The sequence below is a fragment of the Daucus carota genome, chromosome 4 (genome assembly GCF_001625215.2).
Source record: "Daucus carota subsp. sativus chromosome 4, DH1 v3.0, whole genome shotgun sequence".
NCBI lineage: Eukaryota > Viridiplantae > Streptophyta > Magnoliopsida > Apiales > Apiaceae > Daucus > Daucus carota.
The window spans coordinates 17,856,297-17,876,958 of NC_030384.2; the positions used below are offsets into that span (position 1 = coordinate 17,856,297).

The 20,662-nt window shown below is 33.8% G+C and overlaps 1 protein-coding gene and 1 long non-coding RNA gene across 6 annotated transcripts; one reads left to right on the forward strand and one right to left on the reverse strand.

Annotated features, from left to right (window-relative positions):
• Window positions 1-3,170: 3,170 nt before the first annotated feature.
• Window positions 3,171-13,772, reverse strand: LOC108218973 (DEAD-box ATP-dependent RNA helicase 20). Its single transcript, XM_017392173.2, has 10 exons — window positions 13,541-13,772; window positions 7,307-7,992; window positions 7,037-7,216; window positions 6,775-6,936; window positions 6,541-6,695; window positions 5,323-5,415; window positions 5,141-5,226; window positions 4,827-5,053; window positions 3,630-3,860; window positions 3,171-3,549 (listed from the first exon to the last, which is right to left on the reverse strand). Exons 1-10 carry the CDS (start codon window positions 13,594-13,596, stop codon window positions 3,449-3,451), a joined length of 1,977 nt encoding a protein of 658 aa, XP_017247662.1. The 5' UTR covers window positions 13,597-13,772; the 3' UTR covers window positions 3,171-3,448.
• Window positions 13,773-17,967: 4,195 nt separating this feature from the next.
• Window positions 17,968-20,389, forward strand: LOC108218217 (uncharacterized). Of its 5 annotated transcripts, none has more exons than XR_010291438.1 (6): window positions 17,968-18,242; window positions 18,323-18,374; window positions 18,470-18,532; window positions 18,779-18,913; window positions 19,273-19,341; window positions 20,088-20,389. It is a non-coding gene; the product is annotated as an uncharacterized LOC108218217 (long non-coding RNA). The 5 variants fall into 5 exon arrangements; XR_010291435.1 differs by having other exon boundaries at window positions 18,812-18,913; XR_010291437.1 differs by having other exon boundaries at window positions 18,323-18,532.
• The last annotated feature ends 273 nt before the right edge of the window (window positions 20,390-20,662 follow it).

Below are 20,662 nucleotides of genomic sequence, written 5' to 3' on the forward strand. Positions count from 1 at the left end.
TCGCCGATGTTTTCGCGTCCCTCCCAAATCCACTATCGTGTATTAATTTGAGAGATAATTCGATATATATTATTTATGATTTATGTTTTAATTCAAAATTATATATAAATTATAGTAGGTTAAGTCGGGTTAACGGATAAAATAACAGAGAACGTTAGAATTCAAATTGACTTCTTTGGCTTTTAACGGTCGTGTATGTTTTTGTTTGTGCAATAATTCGATCGAATAATATATGTTGTTCAGTCATGTTTTTAAAAGTTTTTTTAACAACATGACCAAAACGAAAGTTTTACGGAGTATAATTATGAATTAACTATTTTATCCTTCTTTATCGTTGTGACTTACTAATATAATCTATATACTCACTTGATTATAAAATAAATATTATTTTGACTTTTCTAAGTACACAAAGACATAAAAGATAATCACATATTTTTTTTCAATTTTATATATCGGAACAAAAATATATTTATTAAAAAATAGAAGTACACCGATGGGTGGGAATAATATATTATAATAATAATATATGTATAAGAAATAAATTAAAACTGCCAGAGTAATATTTTTTATTTTAACCTTTCCTTTGATATTAAAGTAAACTTTAGATTCCTGAAAAAAAAAAAAAAGTAAACTTTAGATTCTTTATCAAGTGAGAAAACACTAGTCACATATTTTTTATATTCCCTTTTAAAGTAATTTTTTTCATTTGAACATTCCATTTTTTAATAATGATGCTTATCGCCAATGCTCCTTATTGGCATTCCTAATTAGTTTATATAAGCACTTCTCATCATGGTAATAATGTTTATATCAAGTACAATGCTCTATTTATTAAAATATATGTATCCAAAAAGCATGCAAAAAACTTATTTATAAACATACACAGAACATTAGCCAGAGTTGATTTAACAAAATTAATAACTTATTTCAAGAATTACATACACATAATATTTTTTAATTAAGTATTTAATAAATGTTTAAGATTTTTTATTTCATAAACAAGTCATTTTTTAAATATACATATTTAAATAAGAGTGATTGACTCTTTGCACCCTTTATGTTTAGGCGATTTTCCGATTTGGTCTTAAACAATTTTTTTTGGCGGTATGCACCCTAAAGTTTGAAAAGCGCTTCGCTTTGCACCCCTTTGACCACTCTCCGATTAATTGACCGTTAAAATTAACAGATTTGGGGTTTTCACTTTGCACCCCACAGTTTTAATTTGTTTTCATGATTATTTTGAAATATTTTTTTTTTCATGAGTATTTTTGAAGCTCCAGCCCAAGGCTTTCATTCTTGACCTGGATTTCATTGAGTAAACCAGTGGCTGCAGAATAGTCATTGACCATCTCTTTCTCTCTGAATTCATTTTTGCAAATACCATTTCCAACTTATACAAAGATCATATGTAATTTCAGGCAGGATTAGAGGGTAATCCAGTTAATGCGACAAAATACTAGTTAGAACTTATACAGAGATCATATGTAATTTCAAGTATTTATAACAGTGTCATTATTGTAGTATATTCTTCAATGCATATTATTTTGTTTCGATTATGCTAGATAGGAACATGCCTATTACGTTACATTTCTGCTCTTCGATTCATAGGTCTATCTTCTGCCATACACAATTTATTGTAACGTGATATACTAAAATTATCAAGTTGTGATGTTCTTAATTGTTCATTATTTTTTTCCTATTTCGGGCTAATCGTGCAAAGGAAAATTACTAGAAGTCAGTGATTAATAATACTCCCTCCTTCCCATTTTAATAGTCCACTTTGTTAAGAAAAAATTTCCCATATTATTTGTCCATCTTCTTTGTCCAATACAAATTTATACAACTTTCAATGTTAGCATTTGTTATCCCATACAATTTTCATGATTTACAATGTAAATTATGTTGACTTTCAACAATAATGAATGAAAACTTAGTACTATTTTTGTATAATCTATGCATGACAATGGTAACAACATATCACATTTAATATTTCTTAATATGTGTGATTTGAACAAAGTGGACAATTAAAATGGGAATAAGGGAGTACAGATCACTAGTAGTAGTAAAATTAGTGCTGGATCATTGAGTATTATGGAAACTCAAATTCAGAATCAACTAATATCTGAACTACATGACATTATTGCTATACACCATATGGCGAAAGCACTCGTTTGTTGTTCCTTGTTTAATAAGTTATTTTTTAACTCATAAGGTATTAGATAAGGAACACTTTGGTTTTCTCCACAAAGCAAAGCAGGATTTCTTGATAGTATTATACCTTCCGCAAAATCTTGCTTTAGTTCTCATACTTTATTTAAGCGTTTTACATTTAAACACTTATAGTTATATTATTTTATACCTACTCAAACATAAGTCTAGGAGTTGAAGATCAGGACTGGACTTGTGTAAAGAGCCCACCACCCAATTTTCCGTCATTACTTCAGCAGTTACAGCTGCGCATCAGTTTCAAAAGGTGTGGGAAAAATACTCATGAAAAAAAAAAATTCAAACTACTCATGAAAAAGAAAATTAAATCGTGGGGTGCAAAATGAAAACCCCACATCTGTAAACTTTAACGGTAAATTAAACGAAGAGTGGTCAAAGAGGTGCAAAGCGAAACGCTTTTCAAACTGTCCAAAAAAATTGTTTGGGACCAAATCAAAAAAAACGCCTAAACATAAAGGGTGCAAAATGTCAATAACTATATAAATAATCATTTCCAAATATAACAAGTACATCTAGTATGTTAATTTATTTCAAATGCTATTCTACGTGCAACGAAACTGAAAAAACGGATCAGTTGAATGAACTGATCAACGATATGCTATTCGTTTCCGTCTCTTTTCGAAACAAAAATTATGTAAACCTGGTCAAAGCAGGAAACTTTGACAGTTTCCCATTTAGATTCTAGGAGGCATTGATGTCAAGTTCTTACCCCAAATGACAGATAAATACCAGTTCAAATAACAAATTTGGCCTCCATGATGGATAGGGCGACAATATCGGGTATCAGGTCTGGTTCGGGTTGACAATCGTGAGTCAAAAATTTGACCCAACCCGAACCCAAAATTTTAATTGGTCAGGATACTTAACCCAAACCCGACCTGCACTACCCCTACTACCCCTAATGGTGGGGTGAACTATAATGAACCAACATCCACAAAGATATATGTAGCAAATAATATAGTTACATAAAATACAAAGTATTGATACAACAGCATTTTAGTTTCAGGTCAGATCTATCATCTAGAGATTCAAGTCCCATATATGCAATGTATGAAGTAAAGAAAATTAACTACACATGTACTCTACTTTAGTACCTTCTGGTACTACACTTCCTAAAAAAGGCAACCCCACACATATCTATTTCACTTCAATTAAATTGTTCTCCATAGTGAACCTTCTTGCCTTAAATTGGAGAAAAGGTTACAACATTTCTGGTGCAAAACTACCATTGCATTTTCCCCCCAATTGGGATGGCATTTGATCCAGATATCTGACCTCGATTATTATAGCCTCCTCGCCCTCTGTTACGGAAATTACCTCCACCTGCAATAAGGAAAACACAAAAATAAAGGATCGTTCGAATGCTGGAACAGATCATATTTCAATAATAAAATTATAATTACCTCCATGTCCACCAGATGATCGAGCTAATGATGACAAAGAAACAGGAACAACTTGCCCTGCTTCTTGCAGGATCTTAATTAGATCCCTAGCATGTTTGGCATTTGAATGTGTAAAAAATGAATAGGCTGTTCCCTTAGCTCCTGCTCGACCAGTTCGGCCAATTCTATGCACATAATCCTCGAGACTTGAAGGAAAATCATAGTTGATTACACATTTTATGTCTTTCACATCTACAAAAGATCAAACAAAAATATAGTCGGTTAAACTAATTTTAACTAAATTTTAAAGAGAAGATGACAATGCTAAGCAACCTTATCCCTGCAGCTCTAAGATCCGATTGATCACTATAAGATAACACATTCATTATATAAATGTGCCCACCTTAACCTTGCAGGGATAAGGAGCAGCTCCACCACCAACTTCCATTATATCCAATCAATGAATTAAGCTTTGTATGAGTCAACCGGGCTGTCATGAGAACAAGCACCATAACTGTGGGTGGCAGGACGGGCAGTATCAATTTCAAACTCTTCTATTACACTCACTACAAGCGGAATTAGAAGTCATAATATACAGGGGATAGTTCTGTATAAAATTTCCGATCACGCATCTAAGAAAATGAGATTTCCGAAATGCAAAACATGCCATACATGTGTGTGTGTGTGTGTGTGTGTGTGTGTGATACTGTGATCATCCAAAATGACTCTCTGTGACCTGCACTAACAGGAAAAAATGTGGACTGCAGCAGCTTCTGCTGACCCCATGCTTTCACTGTCAATGTAGCATGAGCTACATGCTTGGTAGCAAGATGATGCACCCAACGGACAGTTGAGCGCATTCAAAAGGTTGAATTTTTTGCTCGTGGTACATGATATCAACTAGACTTAATATATCTCATCTAACTCTGTGGTTCATTTCAGACTACTTAAGAAGCACTAGTGCCAAAAACTCAAATTCTAAAAATAGTTTGGAGTTCTAAATTCCTCTCACTCTACAGAAGCCTCATCAGGCATTTCATGAAGGTAGGTGCAAAGATATTGCATAGGAAGATGCCAATAACTCAAGGAACCTGATACCCTTTTTTCACCCAAACCACAATTATATTCTCGCTTAGACAGCATCCGGCAGACTCGCGTATTTTCAGCATCTATAACCAAGGATAAAGACTTAAAAACCCTAGCACACAATGATCCTACCAAGACCCCGTGCAGCAACATCAGTGGCAGTCATTATAAGACTCCTGCCACTTTTAAACTCAGCTAGGACCCAATCCCGTTCATCCTGGCTTTTATCACCATGGATGGATAAAGCTGGCCATCCATCCATTCTCAGAGACTTTGTGACGTGATCACAACCCTTTTTCGTCTCCACAAATATTAATATCCGGCTTCCATCCATAACTTCTCTCAGAAGTCTGATTAACCTGCACGAGTAATTCTTAATTGAGCACTCTTTTCAAGGCCAAGGCAGCTATGTATTGTGAGTTGTAACTTGTAAGTCACCATTGTACCTGTTGTACTTCTCCACTTCTGTTACCACTTCAATAACTTGTTTTATTGATTGATTTGCTTTCAAGACAGGGGAACCAATTATTACCTATAAGACAAATAAACAGCAGAAATAGATAAACTTATCAACACATGTACCCAATTTCAACAATCTCTTTGCCTATTAAGGGCATAAAGGATCAACCTTATATGGATTACATAAGAACTGCCTCGCTAATGTCTCCACTTCTTTTGGCCAAGTAGCACTCCAATACAATGTTTGTCTGTCAGGTCGGATCTGCAAATGATTAATAACCTTCAGAACGCAACTATAACTTTTTTTCCATATATATAAAACTTACTCAACCAAACGCCACGACAACTACAATAATGATGGCTCACAAAAACAACTTACACAACAAAATACCTAATATTACTACTAAAAACACAGCAAACTACAGAGCCAAAAACTCACGTTTAATGAATAATTGGCAGTAGGTATTAACACTGCATAAATTTAATATCATGAACCTGACAAGGATTTGCTTTCCCAAAGAGGAAGTGCAATATAAGTCATTTCAAAATGCGAAAATAGTACATATTAACCATATTATTAATTCCAAAATGTGAATAAAAATTACAGCTCCTTGTAGGATTGGTTGTTATTCAACAGAAACAAATTAAATAGCAGGAATGATATAGGTTCAACACCCAATATTAATTTTTTTTGTCCTCCGGTAACTCGTATATATATATATATATATATATATATATATATATATATATATATATATATATATATATATATATATATATATATATATATAACCTGGGTGGATCAGTACCAAAGAGAATTCTGCCTATATAGTTAGTTAAGAGCTCAGAAATAACCAGCATATACAAACATATATATGACTTGCAGACCACTTTAGCATGTCCAATTGATATAAAAAACATTTACTTTAAAAACTCAGACTAATAATACATTATACTTTTACAACTTGATCTTATTAGCTCGGAATTTGAAAATTTTGAAAAAGGCAACAGTTGGGCAGCACTGGTAGAAGAAAAGGAAGGAAAAAAATTACTCCCATAGTCCCATCCGATTGTTAACATTTGGGAGAGAGGGTTCAACACGCATTTTAAGGCTCCTATAAAGTATAGTTTCCCAAAACTATTTTTATAATATTTTTTATTCAGAAATAGAATTTTTACAAATAAGTTACGAATTCGATACTATATTTTTTAGGAGGCTTAAAATGTGTGCCAAGCAGTGGAAAAAAAATGTTAACAAATGGGTGGGACGGAGAGAGTATTATTCTATGTCACAGCAATGCTGATATACAACTCTAGAGGCTATTGAAATCTTTTCTGCAAGGTAGCTTAGTTACTGTTCATAATACATTTTGATAAATTGCAGTACCTGGGCAATAATTTTACGTATTTGAGGTTCAAATCCCATGTCCAACATTCGATCAGCCTCATCCAACACAAGGTAGGTTACTCTTTTCAAGTTTGTGTGCTGAGCTTCTAGAATATCTATCAGTCTACCAGGAGTAGCAATAACAATTTCAACACCTGTCACAGAATAAGCTAATTAATATGCTTAGCATTATATATGTTAAGAAACTGATTCTTGATAGTAACTTATAGAAACCTCTTTGCAGATCACGGATCTGTGGTCCTTTCGGGGCACCACCATATATGCAGGTACATCTAATGTTTGCGCGTGCTCCAAACTTGGTAGCTTCTTGTTGAATCTGAACAGCCAATTCTCTGGTAGGAGCTAATACTAGTACAATGGGGCCTTCACCTTGGGCTAAAATATATTTCATTTACCATATATAACTAGAACATAAGAAATTAAAAGCCAACAGAGAAGAAAACTAATCCAATTAAAAATTAGAAAGAATACAAACCTAGACGAGGCTGTGCACTAACATGAATTAGAGCAGGCATCAGATATGCCAGAGTTTTTCCAGAACCAGTCTCTGCGATACCAATCAGGTCTCTTCCCTTTAAAGCCATTGGCCACCCTTGAGATTGAATTGGTGTTGGCTCGACGAATCCCAGTCTTGTAAAGACCTCAAGCGAATAAGCTAATAAAATATAAAAGGGTCCCATGATAAACATTTTTCTAAGTAATGAAAGAAAAATATATCAATTCACTCTGTATGCTATCAAAATACCCGGAAAATTTGCTTCCATAAATGTCCGGATGGGCCGGGGCACATCATAGCCTTCCACTGATATATCCCGTCGTGCACGATAAACCGCAACCTCCTGCTCAGTCATTGCTCTCACAGATAAACTCTCCTCATAAAAATCTTTCTTAAAAGGGACCAAGTTTCCAAAATCTTGTCTTGGAAGAGAAATATTGTCTAGATCCCCCCTTGACCCACCATCATGTCTACCACCCCTCCCACGGCCTACATCAAAACCTCTTCCACCCCCACCACCTCTGCCCCCGCCAAAACCTCTTCCACCATCAGCACTTCTTCCTCCACCCCTTCCGCTAAAACTCCCACCTCTACTTATTCCATGACCTGGTTCATAACCCCTCCCTCCACTATCATAACTTCGACCTCCTCTATGTGTCCCAGGACCTCCACTGCTCATCCTACCACCAAAACCTCCACCACCCCGATTACCAAACCCTCTTCCTCTACTGTCGCCACCACCTCGCCCAATATCGAACCCACTTCCAACACTAGGCTGGAAAGGTGGGTAGCCATTAAAACCACCCCCTCTACCAGATCCACCACCCATAAGAGGAGGTGGCATACCATATGAAGATGGACCCCCACGATTAAAATCTGGCACTCCGCCACCCATCATAGGCGGTATCATCGGAGAAGGTGGCCCAATCAAATCACTACAGATATACACACAAAAAATATAATTACACAAAAATCACATCTACATATGAAGACATTCGGTGATAAAATTTTCGGAAGCCAATATATAAAACAAACATGCATAACATATGGTTCTCAGTTCTCCGGATCTCATATAATATTTTACCTATAGTCTACAGATACATTTGGCACATATGAATATAAAACTACAAATGGGAACACATACACACACATTAAAATTCGGAGTAAGATCATAAGGAATGAGAGTTTCTACATTTTTTGTACAGTCATTACCCTTTAATTCTGAAAATTCGTTTTGCTCTGCAAATCCTTTAATGCTCAAAGTTCTCACAGATTTTCTTGTTCACGTCTACTATATCTATTATAAGAGAACAGGTCTTTTACCTGAGCAAATTTATTCAACATAAAAAGACTATTTAACCCTTTTCAACACTGCTTGATACAATACCGAAGCACACCTTTTACGACCATACCCTTCCGAACCTGATTCCAACCTGTCTCCTAACCTTGGCTTTGGCTTTTAGAGTCGGTGATCATTTCTCTCAGTTCATGCTCCGCTCCTTCAATCTTCCACCCACACTGAAGCATCGGTTACACGATGATTTAAAGAAGCGAATTTATCTGATTTGAAAATACAGCTTCAAACCTTATTACTCTATGCAATCTTGGGGTTTTGCTTCAACGAGCAATCCCATCCCATCCACTTAATCCGCGTCTCAGTCCCAAGTTGAAAGCGCAGAGGGCAATCATAAATACTGACTGCTCCGTGCCCCCACTTCATTTTGTCTCCAGTTTGGCTTCCACTTCATTCTGAAAGCCAGCTTCATTGTGTTGGTTGGAGGCGCGCTCGGTGCATCAACAGGCCTTCTGTCTTTGGGCGTGGGTCTGAGTGTATTTTTTAGAACTCAAACTGTTTGATTTTAGTTCTAATAGAATTTGTGCATTGTTGAAACCTATTGTAGGATATACAAGTATGCAACGTTCTAATTTCCGTTTCTCGTTCATTTTCATGTCTATATCTATATGTAGCTATCTCATTGTTTAAGATATGTTAATTCTTCATTTTGTGTGTTGATTTGTGTGATTTTTCTGTTTATATTATCTGTTGTCGGCGCTACATGTGTGGATTTTTGTGTGAATTAGCTTTTTGTGTCATACAAATGTGTTCTTTCTATATATAGGTCTGGTTTATTTGTGCTTGTGTATTCATGTTGTAAATGTTAATTTGAGAGCCGACAATGCATCTGAGCAAAGAGTCGAGGCTTGGTCCTCAGTTGACGTTGGCTCTAACTAGAGCACAACAAGATTTACTTTTACACAAGCACACACACACAGAAAGTAAAGACATAGTTTTACTGATCCCGTCAAAGCACCTAGACTGTGGCATCTGTAAGCGTAGGGATAAAAAAACACTATACCAGATCATCTGAGGAACCTTACTTTTGGTCAGGCAAGTTCAGAATAAGAACCATATTCGGTGTTTTTCCTACTAAGGAATTTGTAGCACCCAAATGAATATAAGAAAATAAGACAAAAAGAAAAACATTATACAGAAATTACCAAAATTTAACACCCAGAATGAAAATAAAAAAAGTCAAAATATCAAATAATAAAAGGAAATATTTTTAGGGATGCCTGTGCATTCCAGATTTTTAGGTTAGAAGGTGGTGTATCGATGTTGAGTTAGCTGAAAATCTAGCCTCACAGGCACATATGAGGTGTCATCGTGTCATTTTGAGTTTTAAGGGTTCTAGGCTTTTTTGTTTTTCAACACTCAGTTATATTCATTCAATTCCCTCATTAATCTGTTATCTTAATTCTTAGGACAAGCATTGCGTGTGCATGGTCTCTCTTCGTGAATGTATAATGTGTTTGTACATGTTGCTTCTCATTTTTAGATTCATAAAGAAAACTAATGCACAAAGACGTCACAGTTTTTAGTTAGCGACATTGTTGATTCTTTTTCTTTCTTAAAAAAAATTGCCAGGTCACCATTATCAATTCTCGTAATGCTATTTGCATAGCACAGAGGAGAAAGTTTCAAAACGCAAACAGGACCTGGATAGAAAAAATTCCAGATTAAAGGAAAGAGAGAAGGATTTTGAATCTAAGGTTACTGACTTAAAGGAAAAGGAGAAATCTCTTAGAGTTGAGGAGAAAAAAATGGAGAAGGAAAAGGAAAAAATAATTTTGGAGGAGAAATTGTTTAGTCTTAAAGTTCAAATCGAAAAGTCTAGAGAAGACATGAGATAAGAGCGACAGAGAAAAAAAGAAAGAAAGTGAAATTCTTAAATTAACAGAAAAAGAGAGGTTGGGACGTTCCCTCCTGCAGTTAGAACTAAAACAAGAAATTGATAAATGTAAATCTCAAAGATTGAAATGACTTTTAAGATTGCAAGCATAATTAAGGCCAATATATAGCAATATTTTTTGTATAATTGTGTGTCTAATAGATTGCCTAAATATTAAATCATTTTATTTAATCTTGCAAATGTTTGAAGCTAAGCAACATGCTTTTAGGTCTAAATTTGGGCAATGACTGTCGTGAATAAGTGCATTCTGGTTCTTATACATGTCTGAAGTTAATAAAGTTATTAGAAGTCACATATGAGATGTATATTAATGGTAGATTATCAACCTTTATTTTTAGAGATATATTACTTATTCAAAGGTAAGAAGCAGTTCGTTGCATTCAGTCAGTGCATGGTTACACATTGGAGGGAAGACCATTAAGGTCTGATTCAGTTGGAAACTATTATCACAGTGGTACTGCCGGTGCTTTTTCTACTTTGAGTAACGCAGCAATCTGGTGATTTTGTAAGCACCCATTTTCATAATTCACCCAACAGGTTTCTAATGATTTCAGAGGTGCCGTTTTTTTTGCAGATAGTGTCTATAGATATATATTATATAACTTTGTGCAAGTTTGGCATTTTATTGATAGATTGCTTGTGGAGAATAAATACTAAATTTGCTGTTAAATATGCTCTCATCATTTACGCCTTTAGTTTTTTTTTCTTTTACTCTGTTCAGGGGATGAGAGTGCAAGTTTTGAAACTTGAAGATGCTTACAATGGTCATAAAGGCCTGATTCCAATAACCTGGTACTCTAATAATTTTATGAAATATCTGCTTTGTTTTGTTACTTACAGGCTAATATACCGCTATACAATTTTACACTTGATTTTATCGTTTTTTATAAGGTTTTCTCCAACTTTACCTTTTTAATTGTTGCTTATTAATTTTAATGTTAGTGTATATAGGGAATCGAAAGAATTTCTTGATCTTGGCCCGTCTCTGCATTTAATGCTATCAGAGCTCATTGTGATAGTCAATTTTTGTTAAAATTACAGTGATATATCAGTTTTGTAGCTTGTACATAATTATGTCTTCTATGTCAGAGTCATATTCTATTTGGTAAATATTAACATGAAAGACCAAGTGGCTTGCAATATAAAATACATTTTGTTGTCTACGTCACTATACTTAATTTTCTTGTCTTATTCAAAATCCACCAGGTGGATAAAATGATCATACAAGCAATTGGTTTATTGGATGCTCTTGATAAAGAGCTTAACACCTATGCTTTACAAGTTCGGGAATGGTATGTTTGGCATTCTCCAGAGCTTGCGAAAATTGTACAAGATAACATATTATATGCAAAGTCTTTGAAGCTCATGGGTTATAGTGTCATATTATATGCGAAGCTTGATATTTATGAGTTCCACCATCTATTATAGTGTCATGTTTGTTCTTTTTAATTATAATCTCAAAAATTTAAGCTCAAAACTTATATTATATTTTGTCTAAAACCTTTTCATTTATTAGATTTTATTTACTTTTTGGTCCATTTTTATGAGATCAATAAATCGGGGGAGTGTGTGCTACTGGTCTCTTTTAATTAACTAGAAAGTGAATATTGTCACATTAGCATGCATATAACTTCATATGGATTTCTTCCTGCAATTAGTTTAGACTAATATTAAAAGAAATATATATTGTGCTAAACTGCTAATGTACGACAGAAGAGAAGCGAGCCCGGGCACTAATTGAAACCAAACATGGAGAAGGATTGTTAGAAGTAGAACAAGTGATTGATTTTCACAGTGCTACATAGGTTCCTAGACTTTTGTCTTTATGTACTGTTTGTGCGTATAGTACATTCTGATTCTGTTCATCCTGTTATTTTTAGTATATTTTCTCTCTTCATTGTTTGTTCGTAGTAAATGTCCACCAAGTCTAGGTGTTATTCTTTTTATTCGAGCTTCTCCGGTTAAAGATGTAGTAATAATATCTAAAGATGGAATTGTCGATATTTACTAACGGCCAGTGCAGTATTTTGTTTTGTGTGTGTATCACTTGTACCAACATACCTTCATTTCTAAAAAAAAAAAAAACTAAAACCAATTTACATTGAAAGGGTTTCTGTCTATGATTAAAAATCACCACTTCTCTTTCAAATATCATATTTATCATTGGTTCATTATCTGTTTTGAAGAAAACTTGTACTATTGTAGCGGCAGTTATGCGAAGGGGATGAGTTGCAACAAAATTATCATTTATCAAGTTAGAATTGTACTTCATTTGTGCAAGGAACTACTAACAATTTATAAATATTATATATTTTCTAAAAATAATAATATAATCATAATTTACTAATTCAATTACGAGTTTTTGTACGAGGCCCGTGCCTTGCACGGGCACTAATGCTAGTTTAATCAAAGAGCCCACATATTAATAGTAAGTAAAAATCACATTAACAAACTTTTTAAAACTCAATACTAACAAAGTGTATAACATAATGCTCATCTAACTTAACTTCCACGTAGTAACCAAGCACACAAATTCAAGTAAAACAGTAATGGAAAACACACAAATTAAGGAAATAAAACTGGCTTATATTACTGATAATAGTTCAGGTCTGGTTACTTTATAGCTAAGGGAACTACAGGGAAGAGGTAAATGAAAACAAAACGAGAAAAAAGTGCATGCTCCAGTCTGCCTTCCCTCATGCCTCCAGGCGTTTATATCTAAATATCTCAAGCCACGTAGTCATTCGAACATTAATAAGTCTGCTAAAGTAACAATCCCAAAACTATATTGTATCATTCCCATCAAACAATGTCACTTTCACCAGTAAGTAAGCTATGAGTAATTATTAAAGCTCCCGCACGAATGCAGGTAAAAATAACAAAACTAATTGTAACCATCTCATGAAAACAAGCGTATAGATAAATTACACGTATATGGTATCTCAAAAGGACCAATTACAAAGCTACAATACAAGCAAAAATATCATATAGTTCCACAAAAAATCAACAATTCTAAAACATATACAGATACATCATCGATAAATCACTAGACCTAACAAAAACAGCATAATACATCACAGAAGTGATGGCAATAATTCAATAACAACAATAAAATGAATTGAATACACATAATAGAATCATATACTACAACAACAAGCAACAAACGAAAAACACTAAGCTTAATACAAATTATACATACATATGTTAATGGATTGAGGGGGTTTGAGGATACCTTCGACGTGGACGATAGGAAGAAGGGTCGGCAAATCTGGAGTCGTAAGGGTTCATAATTAAAGACTTGATTAAATTTTGATATACAAAACAACTAGGGTTTGCTTTGGTTCTTTAAGATGTGTAATATAAAACCAAAGGACTTCAATTGTTTGGTTTCGACTATTGTAGTAAAGCTGTCAGGCATAAAAGAGTTCCGCGATGGTAACGGGTCGGTGGGTTTCTTGAGGTTCCGATCCATCCATCCGGTTTATAAGTTACATGTATTTATTCCTATCATTTATATAAAAAAATCAAAAAGTGTTTATAAAAAGTTGTACTTTTTTTCCCGAGAAGTCAGCTCCTGCTTTTCTTCATCCGTTTGTGTAAAAAATTTCAAAAGCACTTAAAAAAAGTTGAGAATGCTTTTATTTCAGAACTTCTACTTATTTTCCAAACGCTTTAATCACTTATAAGTCTTAACTTGTTTCTAACTTCTACCTCTTTTTTTTACTTTAAGGAAGAAACACTTATTTTAAACTCACCCAAACAGCCTCATTATCTTTTGTTTCATGGCTTTTACTTATTATCCAAACACTTTAATCAGTTATAAGTTATAAGTTTTAAGTTACTTCTAACTTCTATTTCACATTTTTTACTTTTAGAAAGAAACACTTATTTTAAACTCACTCAAACGGCCCCTAAAATGAATGTAAATTATTTAGGGTGCTTCGCACATATATAATTAAGTATGTGACACCCCCGGCTTGGGATGACCTCAGAAACCCGACCCAAGGATGCCAAAAAAACTAACAAACTCAATATATGCTTACACAACCTTAACCGCACTTAATAACATTAAGTTCTTACAACGTTTTCAAGTTTTGTAACAGAAGTTTACATTCATAAGCTCCTAACAGAAACACAAACACAAGTATATTATACTAGAATCTTCCTTTAATTGCTACACGCCTCTCGTTGCCACTAAAACCTTAGTTCATCACATTCTTATCATTTCATGAACATCCTTCTCCGAAGATTTTTCCTGAGAAAGTTAGTGACATAATAGAGTGAGCTCATAAAACTCAGTAAGCATATATCGTACGATTCAACTGAGGTTTATCTAAGAAAGCTAAAACAATCTTTTGATAAAATAATCATCAAGAATTTACCAATATCATCAAGAGTTCATCAGCAAATAGTTCACACAAGATTAAACTGAGTATTCAAGCATGACTAGTTCATTAATTCATCAAGTTGGGATCCCGGCCAGCTAAACAATCGGTTTAGCTTTACTTCCAATAAGGAAGCATTATCATCGGTTCATCAAGTATCAATGCAAGAATACTCGTTTTCTATCAGTAAAACATCATTCAAATATTAAAACATCAACAGTTAATACACACAATATATACTTACCTTAAATCGCTTCTAAAATTTAAATTCTTTCTCAGTCTCGAACCTCGATATTATTTACTCATTCAAATTAAAAGCCTTGAGTTTCCTAATTAGGAAAGCTAACTAGCATGGTGTGTTTATATAAGGAAAGTGGGAGAATTTCCCAATCTTTCTCGATGTGGTACAAAGGTCAATAGAAAGAAAATAAAATGTTAAAAATAAATCCCTTACATAAGCATGACCCTAGAGCTAATATCAACAAAGTAGCGTCTTAATAGCTTAAGTTGTTAGCAAACACCATGCTCTTTTTCTATATATATTTATCAAGTTTCGTTCTTGTTATCAATGTGGTAGTATGCTATTTCCATTTACTCATATGTTCTTCTAAATCCCACATTGAAAAGGTTCTGAGATAACTCATGTCTCACTCTATATAGTCATACCTTCCCTGGAGTATATTTAGCTCATTTTAGTCCCATATTGATATGGTTGAGGAGTGCACCTCCCTCATGCTCTATATAAAAAGTATGTGACTTTAAGAAATTAAAATATCAAAATTGCTGCTTTGACTCTACTTAGAGCTGGAGTCATCTAGAGTAAAGAAAAATTTTAAGGCATGCTTAGTGCAAGACAATTAGTAAAAATTGTAAAACACATAAGTGTTGAGGTGCTCACAAGCAATTTGGGTGCCAGAACACAAAATTGTATTGTCCCACATTGGAATGTTTATGACAGTGTCCTCTTCCAAGTTCTATATAACTGAAGTAGGGTGACTCGCCTAAGTAAACAACTTGTATTCGTTGCCTTGGCTCCATTGAGAGTAAATTTATTTAAAAGTTACAAAAGTTTTAATATAAGAGTGGTGGTGGGTTTCTTACTTGTCCAACATCGAAAATGTTTAAAGTGGGACTTCCCTCAAGCTCTATATAATTAAAGTAGAGTTGCTCACCAAATAGTTAAGGTCATTTACCCTTTCAATTTGGCTTCCGTTGGGGGCCGAATCAATCATAAATTTAGACAAAATGCTTCAACTTGACACCAAGATCTAGAACATATAATTCTTGAGTTTCTCATCTTAACAAAATCTTCGAACATAGTTTAACTTATTAAAGTTTATCCCACATCAAGCAAGTACAAAAGCCATTGTCTTTCTTTATCAATATAATGGGACTTAAAAAACAACTTGAAAACCAAATCAACTAGACTTGAAAGCTTATATAGCCTTTAGTCTATATCTACGTAGTCCCACATCGAGAAGATGTAGAACTAACCAAGATACTTGCTCTATAAAAAGAGCTCTACTGCAAATTTTATTTCCAAAGCAACATTTTCACTTTGTGAAATGTTCCTTCCTACTAGACTTGTCTAGTAAAAGATGCGGTCTAATTTATTTAATATTTTAATCAAACATTTTAATAATATGCATAATACTTGAAAAATATAAAATAAATAATATGAGCACATAAATTTAGTTTACTTAATAAAAATTTTGTCGGGATATTACGTTATTCCCCCTTTAAAGTAATTTCGTCCTCGAAATTAAACTCAATTCGTACCTGACTTATTGAATAAGTGGGGATACTTTGATTTCATCATCTCTTCAGGTTCTCAAGTCACTTCTTCTATTTCATGGTTTCCACAAATCACTTTCACAAGAGGTATCACTTTAGTCCTCAATTTCTGTTCTCGATGATCAATTATCTCAACAGGAAGTTCTTCATACCGCATATTTCCTCGAATTTCTATCGGCTCATAATCTATAATATGCGATGGGTCCTGAATATACTTCCTCAGATATGACACATGAAAAACGTTATGAATATGTCCTGTGACACCCTCCAAGTCCGGGTCATAGACTTGGGAGTCACGCCACAATATAAACCTGTAAACAATAATAATATATGCAATGACCCTAAACATCCACGGGTCGCTCTAGGTTATAGTATGAAACAAGCCACGCCTTAACTTATATTATGATACCACGAATCCCAATCATTATCTTACAACTTACAGATACAACATAGAGTGCTTACACACAACTGTAACTCAAAAGATCACACTGTTCACAATAACAGCAAACTCCTAGCAGAGCTCTCCCACACTCATCCTGAGATTCTGACCTGATGGCTAGTCTGCGGGTCTTCGCTACCAGTAACCTCTTTCTTCACTGGAAAAGAACATAAAGATTCGCAAAAATGAGCTTACAAGCTCAGCAAGTAATATAAATAATAAACTGAAGTTCAGCATTTATCAATCAGAAGGAATCAAGATATCAAGTTTCTTTTTAAACTATGATTAGAATTGGATATTCATAATTTCATTTAAAAACCAAGGTTAGGTTGCTGATCCGTCACGCACTAACCCCAAGCAAGGTCCATATGCTCTATCACTGGATCCAACGCACACATTGTGTTAGGTCCAGATACGATTGTAGAAGGGGGGTTGAATACAATCGATACCAAATAATCGCGGAAGTGAATCTGATTGGAATATGACTTGTTAATCAGATTATAATTAATTAATATAACAATGTTCACTACGCCATAGATGACTTTTCCCAACGTTTTAGCCTGCCGTTGCTAATTGTTGCGTATGTTTGTTCTTCTCTATTACAACAATATTCTAAAGTGTTACCATAGATATTAATAAATGTTGTCAAAAAATTATATTTATTATTATATTTTATTTTATAATCGGAATTTTAAATTAATTAAATTAATATTTTAAATGTTATAATAAGTAAAATTCTAAAAATCTAGAAAAAAATTACTTTAACGAAAGTCTAGATTAAAACCCGGATAAATTAAAAAAATTAAATGTATTTGGTATATCTATTTAATGGTCAAATTATCGAAATACCGCTGACTAAAATAAGTATTGTCTCATATTAACATTTTATTTTAGAAATTTTAAAAAAGAAATAAAAATTTTAAATTTATTGACGTATCTTTTATTTAATATTATAATATATGATAAATATAATAATTAAAATAGAAAACTTACAAACACATAGCACTAAGGCCAAATGTTGAGCGGGCTTCTCCCCGCAAACAAAAACCCAATTACTTTTAGTTTCCCTCTAACACAAAAACACACACAGACAGACGCTCAAAACACACACAGACGGACGCTCTCTCTCGACTCTCTCTCTAGCTCTTCACACTCTTTCTCGAACTAAACTCTATCACGAAGAACAAATCGAAGAATTGGTATTTGAATACGCATTTTTGTGGCTTCAATTAAAAGGCTGTTATTGTTTATTTTATGATTTTGCAGGTGATTAGAGCTTTAAATTGTTGCTTCAACTCATTTTCTTCGATTAATTGGTAAATTTTTACACATTTACACTTCTGCGATTAATTAGGGCTTTGTCCTCTTAAAAGTAGCTTTTATTTTGATATTTCAGGTGGTGATTAGGGTTCCAAATTTGGGGCTTCTAGTGTAGAGCTGTCATTAAGGTAAATTGGAGTTTGCGTGGAGCTTGTTCGATTGCATCTTGTTCAGTACAGTTACTGGTGTTTCTCCACAAGCTACTAACCTGATTGTAAAATAGGGTACAACGATATTAAGTCACTACAGGAGAGCTCTGGTGCATCCATTCGGGTTCTTTCAAATGGTATATTCTAGTTTTGAATAGTGCTATATGGATTCCTAAAATAGTGTTATATTTCTAGTTGCAATGTACATGATTTTCTTTTGAATGTTTACATGCTTCTAATTGAAATAATAAATTGTGTTAACTTTAATTTGGGAAGTTACTATGTATTCTTAAAATGAATGTGCTATCTCTGAGGTATGTTAAGACACTTTGACTCTTTTTCAACCGTCTATCTTTTAGTATATTGTTTTTGTATTGATTAAGTTGCCAGATTGAGGAGTTTATTTATTGGATCAGACATTACAAGAACGCTAGGATGAATTTTGGTTTCTGCAATTTTCTTATAACGGAAAATATTTGGCTTCGTCCTCCAAAGATCAAATTGCTCTTCTATGGGAGGTACTTACCATGCTCCTTACTACATTAATAATTCTTTGGGTGACTGGATTATGGAAGGGATCTATTTGATGTTATCTATGTATGTGTGATTGCATATTCAGAAGGTCGGTACTTGATATAGACTTATATTTACAGACTTAAAATCTACCTATCGTGAACTCTAAAGACGAACTCTAAAGACAGACTTGTAGTCATGTCATGTATGGTCATTTTTTGGATCAATGTAAGCTAAAATAGAGGAACCTGATGAATATAGAAGAACCTGATGGTCATGTCATGTATGGTCATTTTTTATGGAATAATGTAAGCTAAAACAGAGGAACCTGATGAACTTGTTTCCTTGTCTTCTTCTTTTGTAGGCATTTCACACTTGAACCTATATAATTTACTGCACAAAATGGACAGCCCTAAACTACTCTGCAAGCTAAGTAAGATTACTCTTAATCATTCTAAAACATCTCTTCAGTTAGAATCTTGATAATTTATTGATTCTTTAGACACCCAGGGGCAGGTATACTCTTTAGATATTTAACAAGCATGACTTAATAATTAATTAAGAGATAACCCAGGTCACACACACATATTCTTTATTTTAAACATTAGAATCTTAGTAATTGTTGGAATTAGCTGTCAGCGAATCTCCTGCCCACACTTTCTCTATTTCTGTCACACAAAGCTTCAAACATTGATTTCATGATTTTTTAAACTTTCATATTAAAGTATACAGTTTCCTTTGTTCTGTTCTTGTAAGAAACAAACTGGCTGTCAGAATTTAGAGCAGTTCTGGTTTCTACATATATGTCAGACAACTAATGTTTCGCCTCCACTAACCGTATCTGAAATTTTGTTGTTGCTTCTTTGTAGGTCACTATATGATTCAAAATTTATTCATTCGTTTCTTTTATGTCACTATATGTTCTTATTTTTATGCAAAACTTATCACTCTGAAAATCCTTGTTGTGATTTTTATACTGCTTACTTAAAAGTCACAGAAAATGAGAAAATTTGTCCGAGTTATGGAGACTTAGGCAATTACCTTATCGATAAATTTCCTTCTGGTCCAAGTAATCTAGAGTATAAAATCTTCTCTGGTTATATTGATATACTAGGTTCCGCTGTCATTCTTAAACTTCAAGATCGTTAGTACTTAAATAACATGTTTTTCTTTTGGTAGAGAGGGGGATTTCTCCAAGGACAGTAAAAGACTTGAAGGTAAATAGTGGTGGCAGAATTTTAGAGAACATTTAATGGCTGTACTTCTCAAGGTAGAGGAGATCAAGAATGGAAGACTTGCAGCAATGTTTGTGATGCTCGGATTATTTATGCCTTGTTATGTGTTGGCATTTAGTAGTAGGGATGTATATTTTGGATGTTGATATTGGAATGTAAGGAAATCTCTGTATTCAAACCGTACCTTTCAATTTGATAATTTAAAAATTATTGATGTAGCTATAAAATGTGTTGTGGGTTTATATTTATTGTTATTATTTGTTAAAAGCTGCTGCAAATATTATAAATAAAAGTTTGGCCCATGTGGGCCCCATTTTTTTCAAAATTGTGCCTTTTTGGCAACATAATTAAGATGTTGCATAAACTGTTGCCTTTGCTGGCTAAGGCAACGCCGAAAATACTAACAACCCAAAACCGTTGCCATTGCACATTTTCAGCCTGCTGCAACAATTTATGGGCATTTGGCTACATTTTTGAAATGTTGCTGAAAGCCATCTATGGCATAGTGGTTTTAAGTCG